The 19,133-nt window shown below is 43.8% G+C and overlaps 1 protein-coding gene across 1 annotated transcript in view; it reads right to left on the reverse strand.

Moving 5' to 3' along the window:
* The window catches only part of DHX37 (DEAH-box helicase 37), an 80,633-nt gene that overhangs the window by 16,188 nt on the left and 45,312 nt on the right, over nt 1-19,133 (reverse strand). Inside the window, exons 10-17 of the mRNA XM_030219453.1 lie at nt 17,557-17,658; nt 16,623-16,737; nt 15,557-15,655; nt 15,021-15,082; nt 4,101-4,248; nt 2,750-2,826; nt 932-1,164; nt 733-844 (exon numbers count right to left, since the gene is read on the reverse strand). Coding sequence (XP_030075313.1) covers nt 733-844; nt 932-1,164; nt 2,750-2,826; nt 4,101-4,248; nt 15,021-15,082; nt 15,557-15,655; nt 16,623-16,737; nt 17,557-17,658 — 948 coding nt within the window. The remainder of the gene's footprint in view (nt 1-732; nt 845-931; nt 1,165-2,749; nt 2,827-4,100; nt 4,249-15,020; nt 15,083-15,556; nt 15,656-16,622; nt 16,738-17,556; nt 17,659-19,133) is intronic.

Raw genomic sequence — 19,133 nt, forward strand, 5'->3', positions numbered from 1 at the left:
TCTGGTTACCGAGATTTCATACCCCCCCCCCCCCCCCCCCCCCGAATGCTTTTTCTTATTTTGCAGAGCTGCCTTACAAAATTGTTTCCCAGATTTGCACCATGACTCAGCTTTTTATAAACTTGGGCCACGCAGCGCAGGGCATTTGGAATGTCTCACTGTTTCAAGTCTTGTGGGGAAGGGTGAGAGAAAGACTGGTAGGGACCCAGGCCATGGTGATCTGTGAAGAGGCAATTGCCTATTGCCTCACCTATCAAGGCAGTGCAGTCACACAGCTGACAGCCTGCTAGATTCTGCCACTGATTTCTAGAGGCACCTTAAGGAACTGATTTACTAAAGTTCCTTTGCACACAGACACAGTATAGGAAGAGAGTAAATCAGTTTCTAAAAGAGCTACTGCTGATCTGAGAAGGGATTCCTGCTCTCTTCCCCTTCCCCCCCCCCAAAAAAAACTTCACTGCAGACAGCAGCTGCTGGCTACTAAGTTTTTGGGCTGGCACCTAGATTTAATAAAAATCTGTCAAGGCCTGGTCTAAGCAATCATAAATCCCACAGCTAAGAGTATAAAGACATATATTCTATCAGAACACACTGAAGTGTATCCTTTAGTCAGCTAATAGGCAGTGTTGCAGAGCAACACCAGAAAGGGCCTTCCCTGGCACCACGTTTCTTTTCTTTCTTAGTGTATATATAACTTCACATTAGCCCACGGAGCTTGCACCACCACCTAACCTTCTCAATGTTTAATGCTTTCATTTGAAGCACTAGGTCTTCCACAGGGCGCCTTGTGATCTCAGGAGGAGAGAAGGTCTCAAAATCACTGAACACTGCAGACGAATACAGCCTGTGGAAAGAAAACAATTGAATTTGGTGACTGTTAAAACTTCAACATCAGGTGAAAAGTTTCCATTAGTATGAGACAGCGACTAACCTGTAACAGTGTCCGGGCTCTGTACGACCTGCCCGCCCTGCTCTCTGATTGGCTGATGCCTGGGAAGTCCAAGTGACTTTGAATGAAGACACCCCTGTCACTTTGTCATAAAACCGCTTCTTAACTTTCCCGCAATCCACCACGTACTTGATCCCTGGGATGGTGAGAGATGTTTCTGCAACGTTGGTTGCTACAACGCACAGCCTTGTTCCATTAGGAGGGGGTCTGAACACCTAAAGCAATGAAACAGACCAATTGATATTAAAACATACATAACACAAAATTTAAGGGCAACAGTCAGTAATCTTGTGAGAATTCTATGCAATTAAAAAAAAAAACCTCAATTACATTCTGCATACAATTTTTTATCTTTAAAATTTTGAGTTAAATTTGCACTCTCAGGCCTGACACTCTCCCAAATTTCTCCTTCCTCAGGTTTATCCCTCCCCAGCTAAATCCACATAAATAAATGTATCCACAGAAATGGCTTAGAAACTCCCTAATCCATTATTTGTCCATCTTGAATGGATTGTAAGCTCTATTGAGCAGGGACTGTTTTATGTGTTTTGTGTACAGTGCTGTGTATGTCTAGTACAACCAGAAAAATAAGTAGCAGTAAACTTACATCTCCGTGCATGCTGAGGTCTGGTCAATATTCAAAGCAATTTAACCAGGCAGGAAAGGCTCCTACCTGGTTAAATTGCTTGTGCAGAGCGATTTAACCAGAGTGTGCCGCTGAATATCAGCACTGTCAAACTCATAGCTGGAAATTTTGTGGACGGTCCAGGGGGCAGAGTCGACACTTATGCGGTTAAATGCCGATATTCAGCACTTAAACACAGAAGTTAACTGGACAAATCCGGACCGCATAAAACAGTCCTATCATTGTCCAGTTTCACTTATGTGGTTGTGTTGAATATCACACTTAACCAGATAAGCGATAGTCGGACACAGATTCCCAGTTATGCAATGCCAGTGGCTGGACATGGCCCAGCATTGAATATCCTGGCATAGCGCCACCAGTGGCCAAAAGCACTGATCGCCACTGGCAAAATATTTACCCTTGTCTGTCCTGCTGGAGAAGATACACAGTAAGTAAAGGCACGTGATTGAGAGAACGCCATTATAAAGCTTTTTCCACTTGTAAAGCTTGTTTTACATACACAGAAGGGCAGATGTGGATGCTTGGAATGAGTGTGGCTGCATTTCTACAACCTGTGTGTAGTGTTCCCAGGGGCGTAGTTTTTATGTGTTACTGTGGCTAGTTCTGGGATGATATTTTTTAAAGAAGCATCTGAGCCCCCTTACTGTCATCAACAAACGGGTGCCTTTTTAGACTTGTCGCATAGCTGTACTCCTCTAAAAATGACCTCCAATAGTAAACATCATTCAAGGGATTCTGAGCTGCACTTGGAACTGAGATAGGGACTTTACATCATTATAACACGATGCCATATTTACACACCATTTGAGTAGGTAGTATTGTCACAGACATGCAGAAGTGGCAGAAAAGTAACTAAGAGCTTTCTGTAGGGGTGTGCATACGTGGCACAGCATGTAAATGCAAAGGGGCGTAGGTGGAGTGCCACTTACATATCACAGTAAGTTATGCATGCCCTTGCTGTATTTGGGTGCCTAAAAAGGTGAGGCGTGCCAATACTGGGTTACCTTAGCATTCTATAATGAAATCTGGCTGCCCAGATGTGGTTATAGGGTAGGGCTTTCACCATGCAGCATTGGGGCACTTCAAAGGAAACATCCACTTATATAATGATTCCCTAGGTGTTAATGTATATCACAAGCCACAGAAACTGGTACCTTTGCTTGCTTGTCTGGTGCTAGCAAGGAATAGAGAGGGAGAACGAAGAGTGGTAGGGACGAGTCGGACATCTCACCTGCAAAGGAGATCAGCAGTGGGGTCTTAACATAAAGATGGCAGCTATGAAAAAGAAACATTACATTGGGTACGAACTGCTTGCAAAATAATCTCAACTTCCCCCTCAAAAATATAAATAATCGCAAGTGGATCTCATTACAAGTTTGACCGTGTAAATGTAGAGCATCTAAGACAGACATGCTATCATCAGTTTTGCAGAAGAAAAAGGTCAGACTCACAGAAACAGAAGCCTGTGCGGCCGCACTGCTGATCTGCAAGGACAGGCTTCTACATGGAATGTTGCTAGTGGAACAGCAACATTCCATGTAGAATCTCAAATAGTAGCAACATTCCATGTAGAATCTCAAATAGGGAAAGGGAAATGGGACTTGATAGACTGCCTTTCTGAGATTTTTGCAACTACATTCAAAGCGGTTTACATATATTCAGGTACTTATATTGTACCAGGGGCAATGGAGGGTTAATTGACTTGCCCAGAGTCGCAAGGAGCTGCAGTGGGAATCGAACTCAGTTCCCCAGGTTCAAAGTCCACTGCAGTAACCACTAGGCTAATCCTCCATGATACAAGTGGTCACGCTCTCTGGTAGGCAGCTGGGATATATCCTTGGCATTATGGATTGAAATAATTGGAACCGACATTTGCATAAGGAACAAGCTGACATCAAACTTACGAGTGACTAACTCATTCCTTTATCGAGTACCTGTGGAAGATCGAAGGTTTTGTTATCTAAACGGAGAATTGTATTAGAAACTACTATAACAACGTATTAGGCAGAACGTTGGAGCTGCAAAGTACGAAGCACCCATGTGGAAAGCTGGGATAAGACTTTTAAAAGAATACTAGTACAAACTCTAATACTGCTGTAATAAGTAATAATGTAGTCTATCACAAGTAAAAGTTAGATGACTATTTGTATGTAATATCGGTAATTATCAACAAGAAAATAAGAAAGGCTGTTAGACAGGTATTACGAGTGAATGAGTGAGTAGGTAGTATCATTATCATTATTGTTTTTAAATATTTTATGAGTTTAGTATAATAGCACATTTTTCTAATAAAGAGATTTGTTATAATAAACTGGAGCGAGTTTGTAATTAATTATTAGAAATAATTGGGCCAAGTGATCTATTTCTGCCATCATCTACTATATTACTACATCTAGCTATAGATAAATTGCTATCTCTCTAAATATATACTCATATAGGCACAAACATATGCTATAAGAGCTGCGACAATATCAAATGACAAATAATTTTAATTAAATTCAGAACCTTCTTCAAGCACACCGTCTCCTAAATTTAGATCATCATCATCAGAGGCAAAGGCTTCCTCTCCATCACCAATCCCAGCATCACGGTCCTCATCTCCTTCATCCACAGGCATGACTGAGTAATTATCCAGGTTAATTCTGGGCAAGACCTTTAAAAATATAGTATGCATATTAGGATTCTTGTCCATCTTAAAATCTCCTTTTATACTGACAAAGAAGGGGTCGATTCCTGTGAATCTACTGTCGGAAAATCTCTTATGTCTTTGTGTTACCAGAGGGTAATTGTATAGTCATTTTTATGCATGTAAATGGCCTGTTATAAAATGTTGACCGATTTAGTTTCAACAGTTTTTATTGATGATTCACCAAAGGGATCAACACATTCAACAGACAACAAAAGACAAAGAATGGTAACATATCCCTCTGCACACGAAAGAGATAATGGTGGTATCATCTCAGAATTTTTAATGTTTCCTCCCTCCCCCAACTCAAACCCCTTCCCGCCCTCTCACTTTGTAATTAATATTAGCTCAAGTCATCATGGAAGTGCATAAACAATAACCCCAAAGGTCAATATACAGGGTAATTATACATGCCCTGTATCCTATTGTAACCGAAACAGTAAGTAAGCTAATAAAACCCCTCCAAGCGAGAGACCTGGACTGTTATAGCCTCTCACGACCTATATATCAGCATTCCCAAACAGTATTATCTAAATATGCCCCTTACAAGACAAGACATCCAACAAACAAACCATACCCATGAGAGGTACAGAAGAGAATCCCCAAACCTCCCCCCCCCCCCCCCAAAAAAAAAAAAAAACTAGTTCATTAATTCAGAAGGGAATTCAAAACAAAGCTTCGAGCTCTAGGGGACAGAGACTGTATATATGGCTCCCAAGCAGCGAGGAACAATCGATGCCTCCGAGAAGATAACCCAATCATTCGGTGTTCTAATAACATGAGTTCATGTAATTTATTATCCGATGTCAATAGTCAGGTGGTGACTCTCCCTTCCACATGCAGAGAATAACCCTTTTCCCTAACAGGCTTTACGTACTAATAGAAGTGCACCCCCACCGTTCAAAGCAGTGCGCCCAAAGGGGAAGGCATTATTCAGGTCCTCAACAGCCCCCCCCCCCCAAATTTAAACAGGGACCCCCCCCAAAAAACGGAACTTTCGGGCATTCCCATAGAGAATGAAAAAAAGAGCTCACCCCATATTTGCATTTAGAGCAAAGAGGCTCCTCCACCCCTCCCATTCTAAAGATTTGGGCCTTGGTCAGATATGCTCTATGTAGGATTTTGTATTGGCATTCGTGAAGATCCGCATTTATGGACAGTGTAGGAATACGGGCAGTTAACTTATTAAAATCTATCATTAGGGCCGGACGTCTCAGATCTCGTGCCCAGCGGGCCGTGATATGCACTTTATCCTTACTTATGGCCAGCCTTGTTAGCACCCTATACTGGCCTGAAACCGAGAGCCGTTCACCCAAGACCGAACTAAACAGATCTCGAATGCATCTACCATGACCTGCTCCCAATGCCTCACCACGCAGCCCAGAGATATAGAGGGGCATAATCGAACGCCTATCTCCATGGGCGTCTATGTCCAAAAACGGGTACGTGAAGAGGCGGGACAGACCGTATTTTTGAAAAAATGGACGTTTTTCAGCTGGGCGTTTGTTTTTTTTTTAGCGATAATGGAAACTAAAAACGCCCAGCTCAAAAACGTCCTAATCTGAGCCATTTGGTCGTGGGAGGGGACACGATTCGTGTAGTACACTCGCCCCCCTGACATGCCAGGACACCAACTGGGCACCCTAGAGGTCAGTGCAGTGGACTTCAGACAACGCTCCCACATGCATAGCTCCCTTACCACGGGTGCTGAGCACCCAACCCCCCTCCCCCAAAACCGACTACCCACAAATGTACAACACTACCATAGCTCTTAGGGGTGAAGGGGGCACCTACATGTGGGTACAGTGGGTTTTGGAGGCCTCCCATTTACCACCACAAGTGTTATGGGTGGGGGGGGATGGGCCTGGGTCCACCTGGCTGAAGTGCACTGCGGTACCCACTAAAAGTGCTCCAGGGACCTGCATACATGCAGGCCTCTAGGACTTGTTGCTGCTATATAACATTGGCACACCAGTTGACACCTGAAGATTAATCTCTCCGAAAACGTCCTTTACTGGAATAAGCACGCTTACTCACAGTTAACTGCAGATCAGAGGTTGTGCCACACCTGCAATGAGTCTCCCTGGTACTGAGATTAGCAGTAGGTCCGAGCTGGCAGAATGGTGTACAATGCCCTCTTTCAGCCACATTCAAGGGAAGAACTAAGTTCTGTAACGTGGCTAACACGTGAAAGGGATCTAAAACTGGCTTACAAAAATGGCCACTACCTGATGGACTACCGGAAACAAAACAGGGCACACTCTGACCCAGTAAGCAGGGGGAAAAGCACCATGGGAGTAGAGCCTACCAACTACCAACATCGTGAGCATTTGCCACAAGCTAGTGGAATCACAGAGCCCAATACCCTACACCCACCACAATGCATTGCTGATGTGACTCTGCAGTGCGCATAACAGAAAAGGTGTCACACTCACCCGAGAGCCACATCAGAACCAGGGAAAGGCTGTCACAGGATAGAACACATTCTGCTGTCATGGAGGTGGGTACGGCATTTGAAGCTGGCATAGAGGCTGGAAAAAAAGTTTTTAAAGTGGGTTTTTTTTTGGTGGGAGGGGGTTAGTGACCACTGGGGGAGTCCGAGGAGGTCATCCCCAATTTCCTCCAGTGGTCATCTGGTCAGTTGGGGCACTTTTTTGGGACTTGTTCGTGAAAAAAAAGGGTCCAAAAAAAGTGACCCAAAATCGCGGTAAACATGCCTTTTTTTTTTTTCAATCATCAGCTACAGACGCCCATCTCTCCTTGGCCGATAACCACGCCCCAGTTCCGCCTTCACCACGCCTGACACGCCCCCGTCAACTTTACCCGTTTCTGCGATGGATTGCAGTTGGAAACGCCCAAAATCGGCTTTCGATTATACCGATTTGGGCGCCCACAGGAGAAAGACGCCCATCTCCCGATTTGGGTCGCAATATAGGCGTTTTTCTCTTTCGATTATAAGCAGGATAATGTGCCAGCTGATTGTACGAAATATGTTGCTAAGGTCGACACCAACCCCCATTGCCCCCAGATTCAACAGGGTCCCTCCTGCAGTTAAAATATGTTCCAATCTCGTTATACCCATGCTTGCCCATCTCCGAAATATCTGATTCTCTGAGCCCGGGGAGAACGCTAGATTGCCCTGCAAAGGCAATAAATCAGAGACCTCCGAGTCTACTCCCCAGCATCTAGTCAAATCCTTCCAAAGCTCCCGCAATGGCCGCAACAAAACGCTATTCTGGAAACAGGCTGGAATAGTCAGCCTCGGGGCTTGCAACAAAAAATACAGGTGACACGAACTAAAATAATCCTCCTCCAACTGCCTGGGAGTAAAATTCTCTCTCTGGAGGAGCAAGTCCCCCAAGTGACGTAATAAACATGCCTGGTTATATCTCCATAGGTACAGGATGCCCAAACCACCCTCCTTCCAGGACCCCTACATAAGCTGTATTGCCAGTTTTAATTTCTTACCACCCCAGATAAATGTACGAAGATGTTTATGTAACATTTGCAAAGCCCTATGTAGGATACGAAGGGGGAGCATCTGCATTACATATAGCCACTTCGGAAACTCCACTATACGAAACAAGTGAATTCTGCCATGCAAGGTGAGGGGCAAAGATCTCCATTTATGTAGATGTTCCATGGTCCATTCTAACAAACTAGCCTGGTATAGAGACATTGTTTTCATTCCAATCTTTATTCCCAGGTATGTAAAGGCTTTGCGAGCCCAACAGAAAGGGAAGTCCTCCCCCCATTCACGTCTCAACTGCTCTGTAGAGGCGAGAGCTAGCGTCTTTGAAAATTTCAATTTAAACCCAGAAAAATCCCCAAATTCCTGAAATAACTCCAAAAGCGCCGTTAAAGATCTCCGCGGGTGTGTAAGGTGTACAAGTAAATCGTCCGCAAACGCTGAGATCAGGAACGTAGATTTCCCAATTGAAACTCCTGAAATCTCTGGGTGGGAACTAATATCCCTAAGAAGTGGATCTAGTATTAACACAAATAACAAAGGGGATAATGGGCACTCCTGCCTCGTACCCCTTCGAATGGGGAATGCCTCGGACCTCTCTCCATTTACATGTTGACCGATTTAAATACAAAAACTGGATGGTGTTCACTCAAAAATACAGGTTAAGTAATGCTAAACCAACACAGTGAATAATGAAATTCTTCAGAAAATTCTATTATATAGGAGGAAAAGACCTCATCAAACTGTGGTAACATTTAAATAGACATCATAAACTACTTTTTTGTGTGTTCACTGCATCTAGGTATATCTCCAGTGCTCCCATGCCTTTGGAGATCACCATTGTGCAGCATAAAATAACTGAGGACAGGACCTGGAAAGGGTATGATCCAGGAACAGAGACACACAAGTCATAAACCAACTGGTTTTCTTAAGAATTTCATTATTCACTGTATTGGTTTAGGATTACTTGACCGATTTAAAAGAACACATGATGAGATGATGGCATGTACTCTGCCAGCATACGTATACAGGAGTGGAGTAGATATGAACTTCTGTGCCTGCAACATCTGCGTGATTTCTGCTGCTTGACCTAGTATTTTATAAAGACAGGTGCAGACACAAAACACCTAGAACCCACCTGGGGCCAACCCTGCAGACACCTAAAGGGTCTGTCCCAGCACTGCTCAGGCCAGCCTGCACCTGTGCACGTGCTCTACACTGGCACACCCTCCCCACTGCACTGGGTTTCTCTTGCCTCTGGGCGAGTCTCACACCCGCAAGTTATTTCCCTGGTGGTTTCTAAGGACACTGGGGCCACAATCCCAGGGGTCCCACAGTTCCTAGAAAACATTCACAGACCAAAAAGACAAACCCACCAGAATTCTTAGTTCAGGACAACAGAGCTAATAAACTAATAGGTTTATTATCAGAAAAGTGGAAAAAACAGGTGTAAATAGCAAACAACAGGTAAATGAATAGGTATCAACATTAAAACTAATTAGACAGCGAAGATACTTAACCTGCAGCAGGTGCTCTCCGAGGACAGCAAGCTTTATATTCTCACAAGTTGGTGATGCCGACCCGCATCACCCAATCTGGAATTTACCAGAGTTAAACGAGAGCTTTGTAGAGCGCGAGACACACTCCACCTCATATGTGTGAGTGCTTTCCCGCACGCCACAAGAATGCGGTCTCCTCAGATTAATAATACTACAGCAAAAATATAGTAAAAATAACAAAGGAAACAACTTCAAGGGGAGGTGGAAGGGATTGTGAGAATATAAAGCCTGCTACCCTTGGAGAACACCTGCTACAGGTAAGTACCTTCGTTTTCTCCGAGGACAAGCAGGCTTATAATTCTCACAAGTGGGGAATCCCTAGCAACTAGGCTCACCAAAAACAACAAACATTGGTCAACTGGGCCTCGCAATGGCGAGGACATCTGTTATAATAATGCTAAAATTTATTAGAGTTAATAAATGGTTACAATAAAAATTCTTTGATTCCCAGTGTTACAGAAAATTGAATTCTTATTTATATCAGTCTAAATTTCAGTGTAAGAAAAATAAAATCTCTCTCTGGTGTTTCTGTGTATTTCCCTGGAAGCTTAACAAAATCTGACTGCCACAAGATGTGCTTGTCAGATTACTGAAGCTTAATTTTGTCCAATTACATAATGCCTTATATTTTCTCTCCTAATTATCTGGTATTCTTCAACTCTGACCTCTAAGGTCACCTTCACATAATTCTGCTTCTCTGGTATTTTTTCCCAATTATCCATCATTTGCCCTTTGCCACCTCCCTCCTTTGAATACTCATTACTCATACTTGTCCTTCACTGAGAGTGTCTCTGTATTAATTCAGAGTCTGTTTGAAACAAACAGAGGTTTTAAAAAGTTTATGGCCCATTATTTTAGGCCAAGCAAACTGGTCTGTTAACTTGTTCCTGAGAAAGCCAAGAAGACAGGCTATAGCTATAGATCATAGATAAGGGAATAAGTTATATATACAAAGCTGGCTGATCTGCAAAATACTAAACAACATAGCAAATTTCTTCAATGGAGGGTCATCTCAAGTGGGCTACTCACTCGGCAATGGCTCTCATTATGAGCCATGACATGACCCTCCAAGGCCAGCCCAGCATGAGCATAAGTGAAGAAAATGTAATCTGCCAGCCAATTAGAAATGATGCATTTCCCAACGGCGACCCCATCCTGTTGGGATCGAAAGAAACAAAAAGCTGAACGGACTGTCTGTAGGGCCTTGTCCGCTCCATGTAATAGGCTAATGCTCTCTTACAAGCCAAGGTGTGCAAGCTGTTTTTGCCAGGATGGGCATGAGGTTGGGGAAAGAATGTTGGTAAGATAATCGACTGGTTCAGATGGGACTCCAACAAAATTTTGGTAGGAACTTAGGATGTGTGAGGAGGACTACTCTGTTGTGATGAAACTTAGTATAAGGTGCATCCACCATTAAGGCCTAAAGCTCACTGACCCTACGAGCTGAAGTAACAGCCACCAAGAAAATGACCTTCCAGGCCAAGTACTTCAGATGGCAGGAATTCAGTGGCTCGAAAAGAGCTTTCTTCAGCTGTATGAGAACAATGTTGAGATTCCATGACACTGGTGGAGGTTTGACACGGGACTCTGACAAAAGCAAACCTCTCATAAAGCGAACTAGAGTCTGTCCAGAGATGGGCTTACCTTCTACACGTTGATGATAAGCACTAACTGCACTAAGGAAAACCCTTATGGAGTTGGTCTTGAGACCAGACTCTGATTAAGTGTAGAAGGTATTCAAGCAGGGTCTGTGTAGGGCAAGCAAGGGGATCTAGGGCCTTGCTCTCACACCGGATGGCAAACCTCCTCCATTTAAAAGAACAGCACCTCTTAGTGGAATCTTTCCTGGAAGACAGCAAGACCCAGGAGACACCCTCCAAAAGACCCAAGGAAGTGAATTCCAGGCTCTCAACATCCAAGCGGTTCTTCGGAGGATAACCCCAGAAGTAGAGGGAACCATATTTGCCGCGGCCAGTACGGCGCAATCAGAATCATGGCTCCTCAGTCTTGCTTGAGTTTCAATAAAGTCTTTCCCACTAAAGGTATGGGAGGACACGCATACAGAATACCTGTCCCCCCCCAACTGAGGAGGAAGGCATTTGACACTAGTCTGTCGTAGGCCTGAAGCCTGGAACAGAACTTAGGGACCTTGTGGTTGAGCTGAGTGGCAAAAATATCCAAGGGGTTGCCACACACTTGGAAGGCCTTGAGGGCACTGCCCATATTGACAGACCACTCATGCGGTTGAATTATTCTGCTCAGTCTGTCGGTCAGGGTGTTTTTGCCTGCCAGATAAGTGGCTCAAAGGAACGTGCCATATTGGCGAGCCCAATGCCACATCCAGATGGCCTCCTGACACATAGGGCATGATCCGGTACCCCCTTACTTGTTGGTGTAATACATTGCAACTTGATTGTCTGTTTGGATGAGAACAATTTGGTGAGACAGCCGATCTCTGAAAGCCTTTAGAGTGTTCAAGATCGCCCGGAGTTCTAGGAGACTGATCTGAAGATTCGTCTCCTGGAGGACAAAGCTTCTTAAGTGTGAAGCCCATCTACATGAGCTCCCCATCCCAGGAGAGATGTATTCGTCATAAGCACTTTTTGTGGCTGAGGAATTTGAAATGGAAGTCCCAGAGTTAAAACTGTATCGAATGGTAAACCACTGAATAGAGCATACAAGCTCTGGGGATACTTGGATGACATCTTCTAGACTCCCTATGGCTTGATACCACTCAGAAGTTGGGGTCCATTGAACTGATCTCATGTGAAGACGTGTCATGGGTGTAACGTACACTGTGAAAGCCATTTGGCCCAACAATCTCAACATCTGCCAAGCCATGACCTGCTGATACAAACCTTGGAAGTGAGTGCGATCAGATTGTCCATTCTTGTCTCCAGGAGGTAGGCCTGAACCATATGCATATCGAGCAGGGCTCCTATGAACTCTAATCGCTACATGAACCCTAGTAGCTCGAGCACCCGCATAGTCATCCACATGGACTACTGAGCACCCTCTTCCGAGGTGCTCTTCATCAGCCAATTGTTACGAGAACACAAGGACTCCCAGTCTGGGTAGCGATGCTGCAACTACCGCTAGACATTTGGTGAAGACCCTGGGAGCTGACGCAAAGCCAAAAGGCAACACGCGGCACTGAAAGTGATGTGTTCCCAGTCAAAATCGAAGATACTTCCAGTGTGCTGGAATTATCGGGATGCGAGTATATGCATCCTTTAAGTCCAGAGAGCATAGCCAATCATTTTTCTGAATCATTGGCAGAAGGGCACCCAGGGACACCATCCTGAATTTTCCTCAAGACAAGAAATTTGTTCAGGGCCCTTAGGTCTAGGTTGGGACACATCTCCCCTATTTTCTTTTGCCCAAGAAGTCCCTGGAATAGAATCCTCGCCCTTCCTCCCCTGGTGGTACGGACTCGACCACATGGGTTTTCAGAAGGGCTGAGAGATCCTCTGCAAGTACCTGCCTGTGCTCAGAGCTGAACAAATGAGCTCTCGGTAGGCAATTTAGAAGCTTGAGATACCAATTGAGGGACTGTCTCTTGATATCTATTTGAAGAATCTACCAGTCGGAGGTTATAAGTCAGCAGGAGAGAGAAGAGATGGTATCAGTGTGTTTTTTAATTTGGTCTGTGACCTCCTCAACCCTCTCTCCAAAAAGGTTATCTCCCCAGCATGGAACATTTGCCAACCTCTGCTGAACAGAATGTTCCAAGTCAGAAACAGTGCCCCTGGCCCAGAACTTTTGACACACCTTCTGCTGCTTGACCAACTGGCAAACTGCTCCGGAGGAAGCATCTCAGTCAAGTCGGACAACTTGCCCACCAAGTTTTGCAAATGGACACTCGTGAAGAGCTGGTATGATTGCATTCGGGAAATAAGCATTGAAGCCTGGTACATCTTCCTCCCAAAAGAATCCAGGGTTCTAGCTTCTCTGCCTAGGGGTGCCGAGGCACAGTCCCTGGAACTCGTGGCCCTTTTGAGAGTGGATTCCACCACCATGGAAATTGTGAAGCATCTCAGGCCTATCAAAACCAGACACACTGTGGAACTGATACTGGGTATCAATCTTCTTGGGCATGACAGGGACCAACAGAGGGGACTCCCACTTCCTGATGAGGATTTCCTTGAGTACCCTGTGGACAGGGGCCGTCACAGCCTCCTTAGGAGATGTGTAGTCCAGAACCTCGAGCATCTTGGCCCTGGGCTCATCCTCCACATCCAAAGGAAATGGAATGGCATCAGCCATTTCCTTAACAAAAGATGGAAATGAAAGGTTCTCCGGAGAAGACTTTCTCCTTTCAGGTGGAGGAGAGGGTTCAGAAAGAATTCCATAGGACTCATCTGAGCTCATCCGAGGAAAATTACCTAGGATCTTCCTCTGAATCCCATGAGCACTCCTCTTCAGTGTCAAACAATACCTCCTAATGGGAGTGTTGAGACCGAATCTGGCTCTAAGTGAAGTAATCATGTCCTTGAGAAGTCAGTTCCTGTCTCGACTCCAGTGAAGCTTCCTCCATGGACGTCGAGGGAGTGCTGGCATGCAGCATAGGTGTCAGAGGCCACAGTGCAGGCTGAGGGCCAACCGGGGCCTCAACGGGAGGCAGGGTAGGTGCAAGCTCCTCAGCTAAATTAAACGAAGCAATGGTGCCTGAAAAAGGGGCAAAGAAACAAAAAAAGAAAGGGAAAGTTCCCGGCCCAAGTCAAGACCTAAAAAGGCTCAATGATAACCAAAAATAAAAAAATTAAAACAGGGCAAAAACACTAACAATTTAATGGAAAAATAAAAGGACGGAAGTTCCACAACAGGAACACAATAAAAGATGAAAAACGACAAAAAAATAGCCAAAAGGCACAAAAAAAAAAAAAAAAAGCTCTCTAGGATCGAGAAATGTAATGAGACAGTAAAAAACACTCCCTCTCTTCATGTGGTAGAAAAAGAACTAAGGAGACAGCATGCTTGTGGTGGGTAGGAAGGGACTAGGGCATGTGCTGTGCTCCACAAGGCTCTTGTTTAACTCTGGTAAATTCCAGACCAGGCGACATGGGTTGGCGTCACCCACTTGTGAAAATTATAAGCCTTGGAGAAACTTTACTACTACCCGACTACTCCTGGGAGTTCAGGAAAATAACTACTCGCAGGTTTTGAACAGGGTCTCAGTGCAGAGATCTTTCTCTCCACAATCCCTCTCTGAGACTGTGAGAATTTTATTTAGCACATTGTGGCTGGCTTTTGTATTTCAGGCCAATCAGAGCCCAGGGCATTAACTTTGAAGGTATCTGACCAATAGCACTGCAGTTTACTTTCCCTCAGGGCTTCCTCTCCTCCTTAGGGAAGGAAAGCTAAGAAATAAACACTCTGCTACTGCTAAAATGCAGAGGTCAGACACCTCCTGCTGGCCAAACAAGAAAAATGCACTGAGGGAAAAAAACAGGTGTCATAAAATAATGGATCACAGATAGAAGTCCCTTGTTTTGCCACAGGTGTCTACTTATAAAGTTATCCTCTTAAGGGCAGATTTGTTTGGGACAAAAGCCTGCAAGTCAGATTGCTAGTGCAAATTTGAACATTTTTCCATTTTTTGCTCAAAGACAAGAATAGCCAATTTTTAAAAGTTGTTTGACTGATTAACTGTACTATTATGCACTAATGTATTAACCCTGAATTCTCTCACTGCCCTGTTATACACTTACTGTGGCTTTCCTTGCTTTGGAGTTTTTAAACTTTTTCATGTCATCAGTTGAGTCTTCCTTTTCTAAAAAAAAACAAACAAAAAAAACCAGAAAGCACACACTTAAGAAGCGCAACATCTCAGAACACATTAACCAGCTGACGGCTCAGAAAAAGGTATAGTGAATGTCACATGGAGATTTCAATAAGAAGTGAGTAAACAACTAGGTCACTCTCTCTAAACTCCAGGGAAAACTTTCTTATTTTCCAAGTGACCCTGTTAGCACTATAAAATGCAAACTTTTGTATTAAGTAATAGCATGTTCATTCGGCAAAAATAAAGTTTCATAATCTAATCCTGATCTAGCTACAGGTGAGATTAACAAGTGGAGCTGGATGCTACTTCCCCTTTGGATTTTGTTAGATAAACTAATATCAAAGCTATTAAAGCTGTGATTCATGAGCACTTGCAGGGTGAAATCCATCAGAACAGAAAGAAAGAAAAAGAATGAATGAATGAATGATGGAGGTAAGCAAGAAACCTCAGGGGCTATTTTACCTTCAGATTTGTGTTTATGATGGTAAGGAAATGCTTTCCTTAATCTTCTGCAGAGTGAATGCACTTCAGCTTGACCAGTCAGAAACACCAAGATGCCTCCTGCAGGAAGAGAATGTCATTGTGCTTAAGTGTTACTCAGATTTTCAGCTGGTGCAACACACACATGAGGTTCTAAGGGGTCATGCAACACTACAACAGTCCAATATTCCTCTGCAAAGAAAATTTTGCTTAGAGCTGCTTTAAATAATGGGCTAAGAAAACAATTCTTTTGGTTAATTCATACTTTTTATATTACTTAAAATAGAGCCCTTACACTAGATAGGGCAATAACTTTACAGTGGATGCAGGGGCGACCCAAGACAATCTGCTGCCAGAGGCGAGCAATAAGCTGCCGCCATGACTCCTCTGCCACGGTCTGACATCTCCCCCCTACATTCCCCAACCGAATTCCCAAATTTACCTTTTAATTTTTTTGTTTTTCAAAAGGCGACGGCAGCAGTAATTCCCATAGGCTGCCCTATTGCTGGTCCTGGCCCCTTCTCTACTGTGGCCTGCCTCCGAGGAAACAGGAGGTTACGTCAGAGAGGCGGGCTGAGTAGAGAGAAGGGGCCAGGACCGGCGGCAGGGCAAAACCAAGAAAATAAAAGATAAATTCAGGGAAGTGGGTTGAGGAAGAAAGGAAGGGGGGGATGTCGTAGCCTAAGAAGAGTGCCGCCTGAGGCCCTCACTTCAGTTGGCCTAATGGTAGGTTGCCACTGAGTGAATGACAAGTACAACATTGACTATTAGCAAATCCAAAGTTAAACAGTGTCATCCCCATGCAGCAATGTCAAACTCAGGATTCCTTAACTGCCAAATTTCACTCTTAAAAGAAAGGAAAAGACAAGAGTTCTGCAGTGCTATTTTCCAAAATATAACCCCCCCCAACCCCCCCCCCCCAAAAAAAAAAACTATTTACCATTTAGGGAAGGGTCTCATGGAAGATTTAGGAATGCATTTTCAGAATGATGAATCAGGGACTGTGCATTTAAGAGAAAACATGAATAGTTATGTGCAGGGAACTTACCTGTAGGCAACATGTGATGGATTTTGCAGACCTTGCGGAAGCATTCTCCCGCATAGTCATCGAGGGGGGTTCTTTTGTTGAAATGGACTGTAACGGGAAACTGTCTTGCTTCTACCTACATAAGGGAAACCACATTTCAAGCAAAACAGAACTCTAAACCTCGGCATCACTGACTAGATCACTGTCAGGCAATAGCTGGTTCAACGATTCTTTATTTTCTGAAGCAGAGAGCTCCAGGCCTTCTTCTCTGTCACTCACTCCAAGAGGGCAATGCTATAACTGAGCACCTGGAGGAGCCTATTCTATAAAGAAACACAGGCCAATTTCCCTAAATCCATGCCTAAACTCACGCTCAAAAGTACTGGTATGTTAGTGCCCAACTGCCACAGATATAGAATACTACAAGTTATGCACATTAGTTTGAGTCCCACCCAACTCCATCCATGTGCACTCTCTCCTTACTATTAAGTTATGTGTATATTTACAGAACAGCAATTAGGTGTTATTTTGGCAGTTATGGATGTAAATTCCATTATTCTAAAAATCTATGTGCGTAAATGCCATTATTCCAAAGATTTATACATGTATGTGCATGCCTATGTGCGTAAATGCCATTATTCCAAAGATTTACACTCATAAGGAGTGCATAAATTTTAGCACCTATGTTTTAGAATTACCCCCAAATGACTAAAAAAAAAAAACCTAGAGGGGTATAATTAAAGCATGTTTCAACTGAACAGTTGCTGAATGGCAAACGGCCCCATCAAAATTAAAAGGATTTTTTGCATATTTGAAATATGCTCAAAAAACAAATATCGTAAAATGTGTTCTTTTTTAAAAGGTCTTGTGCATTTACATAGTTGCTAAAAACATAACAAATCAGTTTTTAACTAGAAGTGGTAGCAACTGGGGTTTTCATAGGTCCTAAAAGTACCTTTACAACAGGAGGTGGCACAGGAAACAATCTCTTGTTTTGCGTGAAGTCTTCAACTCTGAGCGTAGCAGACATAACGATCATCTTTAGAGGCTGCCCTTTCTGCACAAAGCAAACATTTCATCAACTTAGAAGGGCAATTTGGAATTAAACGCCCTTTCTTGGTCTGAAACTTAGGGGCCCCTTTTACTAAGATGCATTAAGAAATGGGCATAACATACTTTAATGTGGGACTCACTTACTTCTAGTGAGTCCCTCAAACAGGGCTTTTTTCTTTTTGCAAATCCTGCACTAATTTTTCTATTAGAGCACGAGACCTGCAAAAATAGTAATGCAGGAGCACTTACTACCTCCTATTTAGGAGGCACTAATTTCTCCAGTGTTAGCATTATCCAGTGAACATACTAGCTGGATAACGCTTCCACGTCCATTCCTCATCCATGACACCCTGAAAAAAATATTTAGCATATGCTGCCAGGCAAATTACAGCAAAGTGCTTTAACACATTTTATGGTAAGCCTTTTTTCTCCCCGTTAGCGTGCGGTTTAGTAAAAGGACACCTTAGAGATAAGCATGACTTTCCCCAAGTATGAACAACAAAGAATGGAGCTACTTTTTGGGATCCTGCCATGCACTTGTGACAAGGACTGACCATGTCGGAGACAGGATGCTGGGCCTGGTAGGCCCTTGTTGTGACCCTATATGGAATGTCTTATGTTACCAGGAATAAAGCGAAGATACTTACCTGTAGCAGTTATTCTCAGAGGACAGCAGGCTATATACTCTATACTCTCACATGTGGGTAACGTGGTCCAAGTTGCTCAGTCTGGAAGTTTGTATGAAGCTTTTAGAGCTCTTTGGATCATGAATCACGCTCCACTGAACATGCGCGAGTGCCTTCCCAACAGTACAATACTAACATACTACGAAGAAGAAACAACTCCAAAGGGAGGTGGGAGGGTATGTGAGAATATATAACCTGCTGTTCTCGGAGAATACAGGTAAGTATCTTTGCTTTCTCCAAGGGCAAGCAGGCTAATATTCTCACAGGTGGCGGAACCCTTAGCTACTAGGATCACTGGAAATAACAACCAATGACAACCAATGACAAATTGCACCTCGTAATAACAAGGTTAGAAAATAGATTAACCTGAGACCACATGTAAATCATCGAAAATGCAGCCTGGGACAGAATAAAAATGAGCATAGGTGGGTGGAGTTGGATTCTAGAACCCAAACTAATTCTGCATTACTATGTACCCAAACCAACTGTCATATCGGACATGCTGCTTAAGGCATGTTACATAAAGAAGGAATAAGATGTGAATGTGTGGAATGAAGAACACGTAGCAGCCTAGCAAATTTCCCCAATGGAGGCTAACGACACAGCCATGGCTCTGACATTGTGAGTCTGGACTGGACCCTCTTGTGCAGCCCAGCTTAGGCATAAGAAAAAGAAAAATATCTGGTAGCCAATTAGATATTATGTGTTGCTCAATGGTGCCCTCCATCGTGTTGGGATGAAAGGAAACAAAATGTTGGGAATACTGCCTGGGGTGCTAAGACCACTTCAAGCA

This window comes from Microcaecilia unicolor, chromosome 11, assembly GCF_901765095.1.
Source record: "Microcaecilia unicolor chromosome 11, aMicUni1.1, whole genome shotgun sequence".
In the NCBI taxonomy this organism is placed as follows: Eukaryota; Metazoa; Chordata; class Amphibia; order Gymnophiona; family Siphonopidae; genus Microcaecilia; species Microcaecilia unicolor.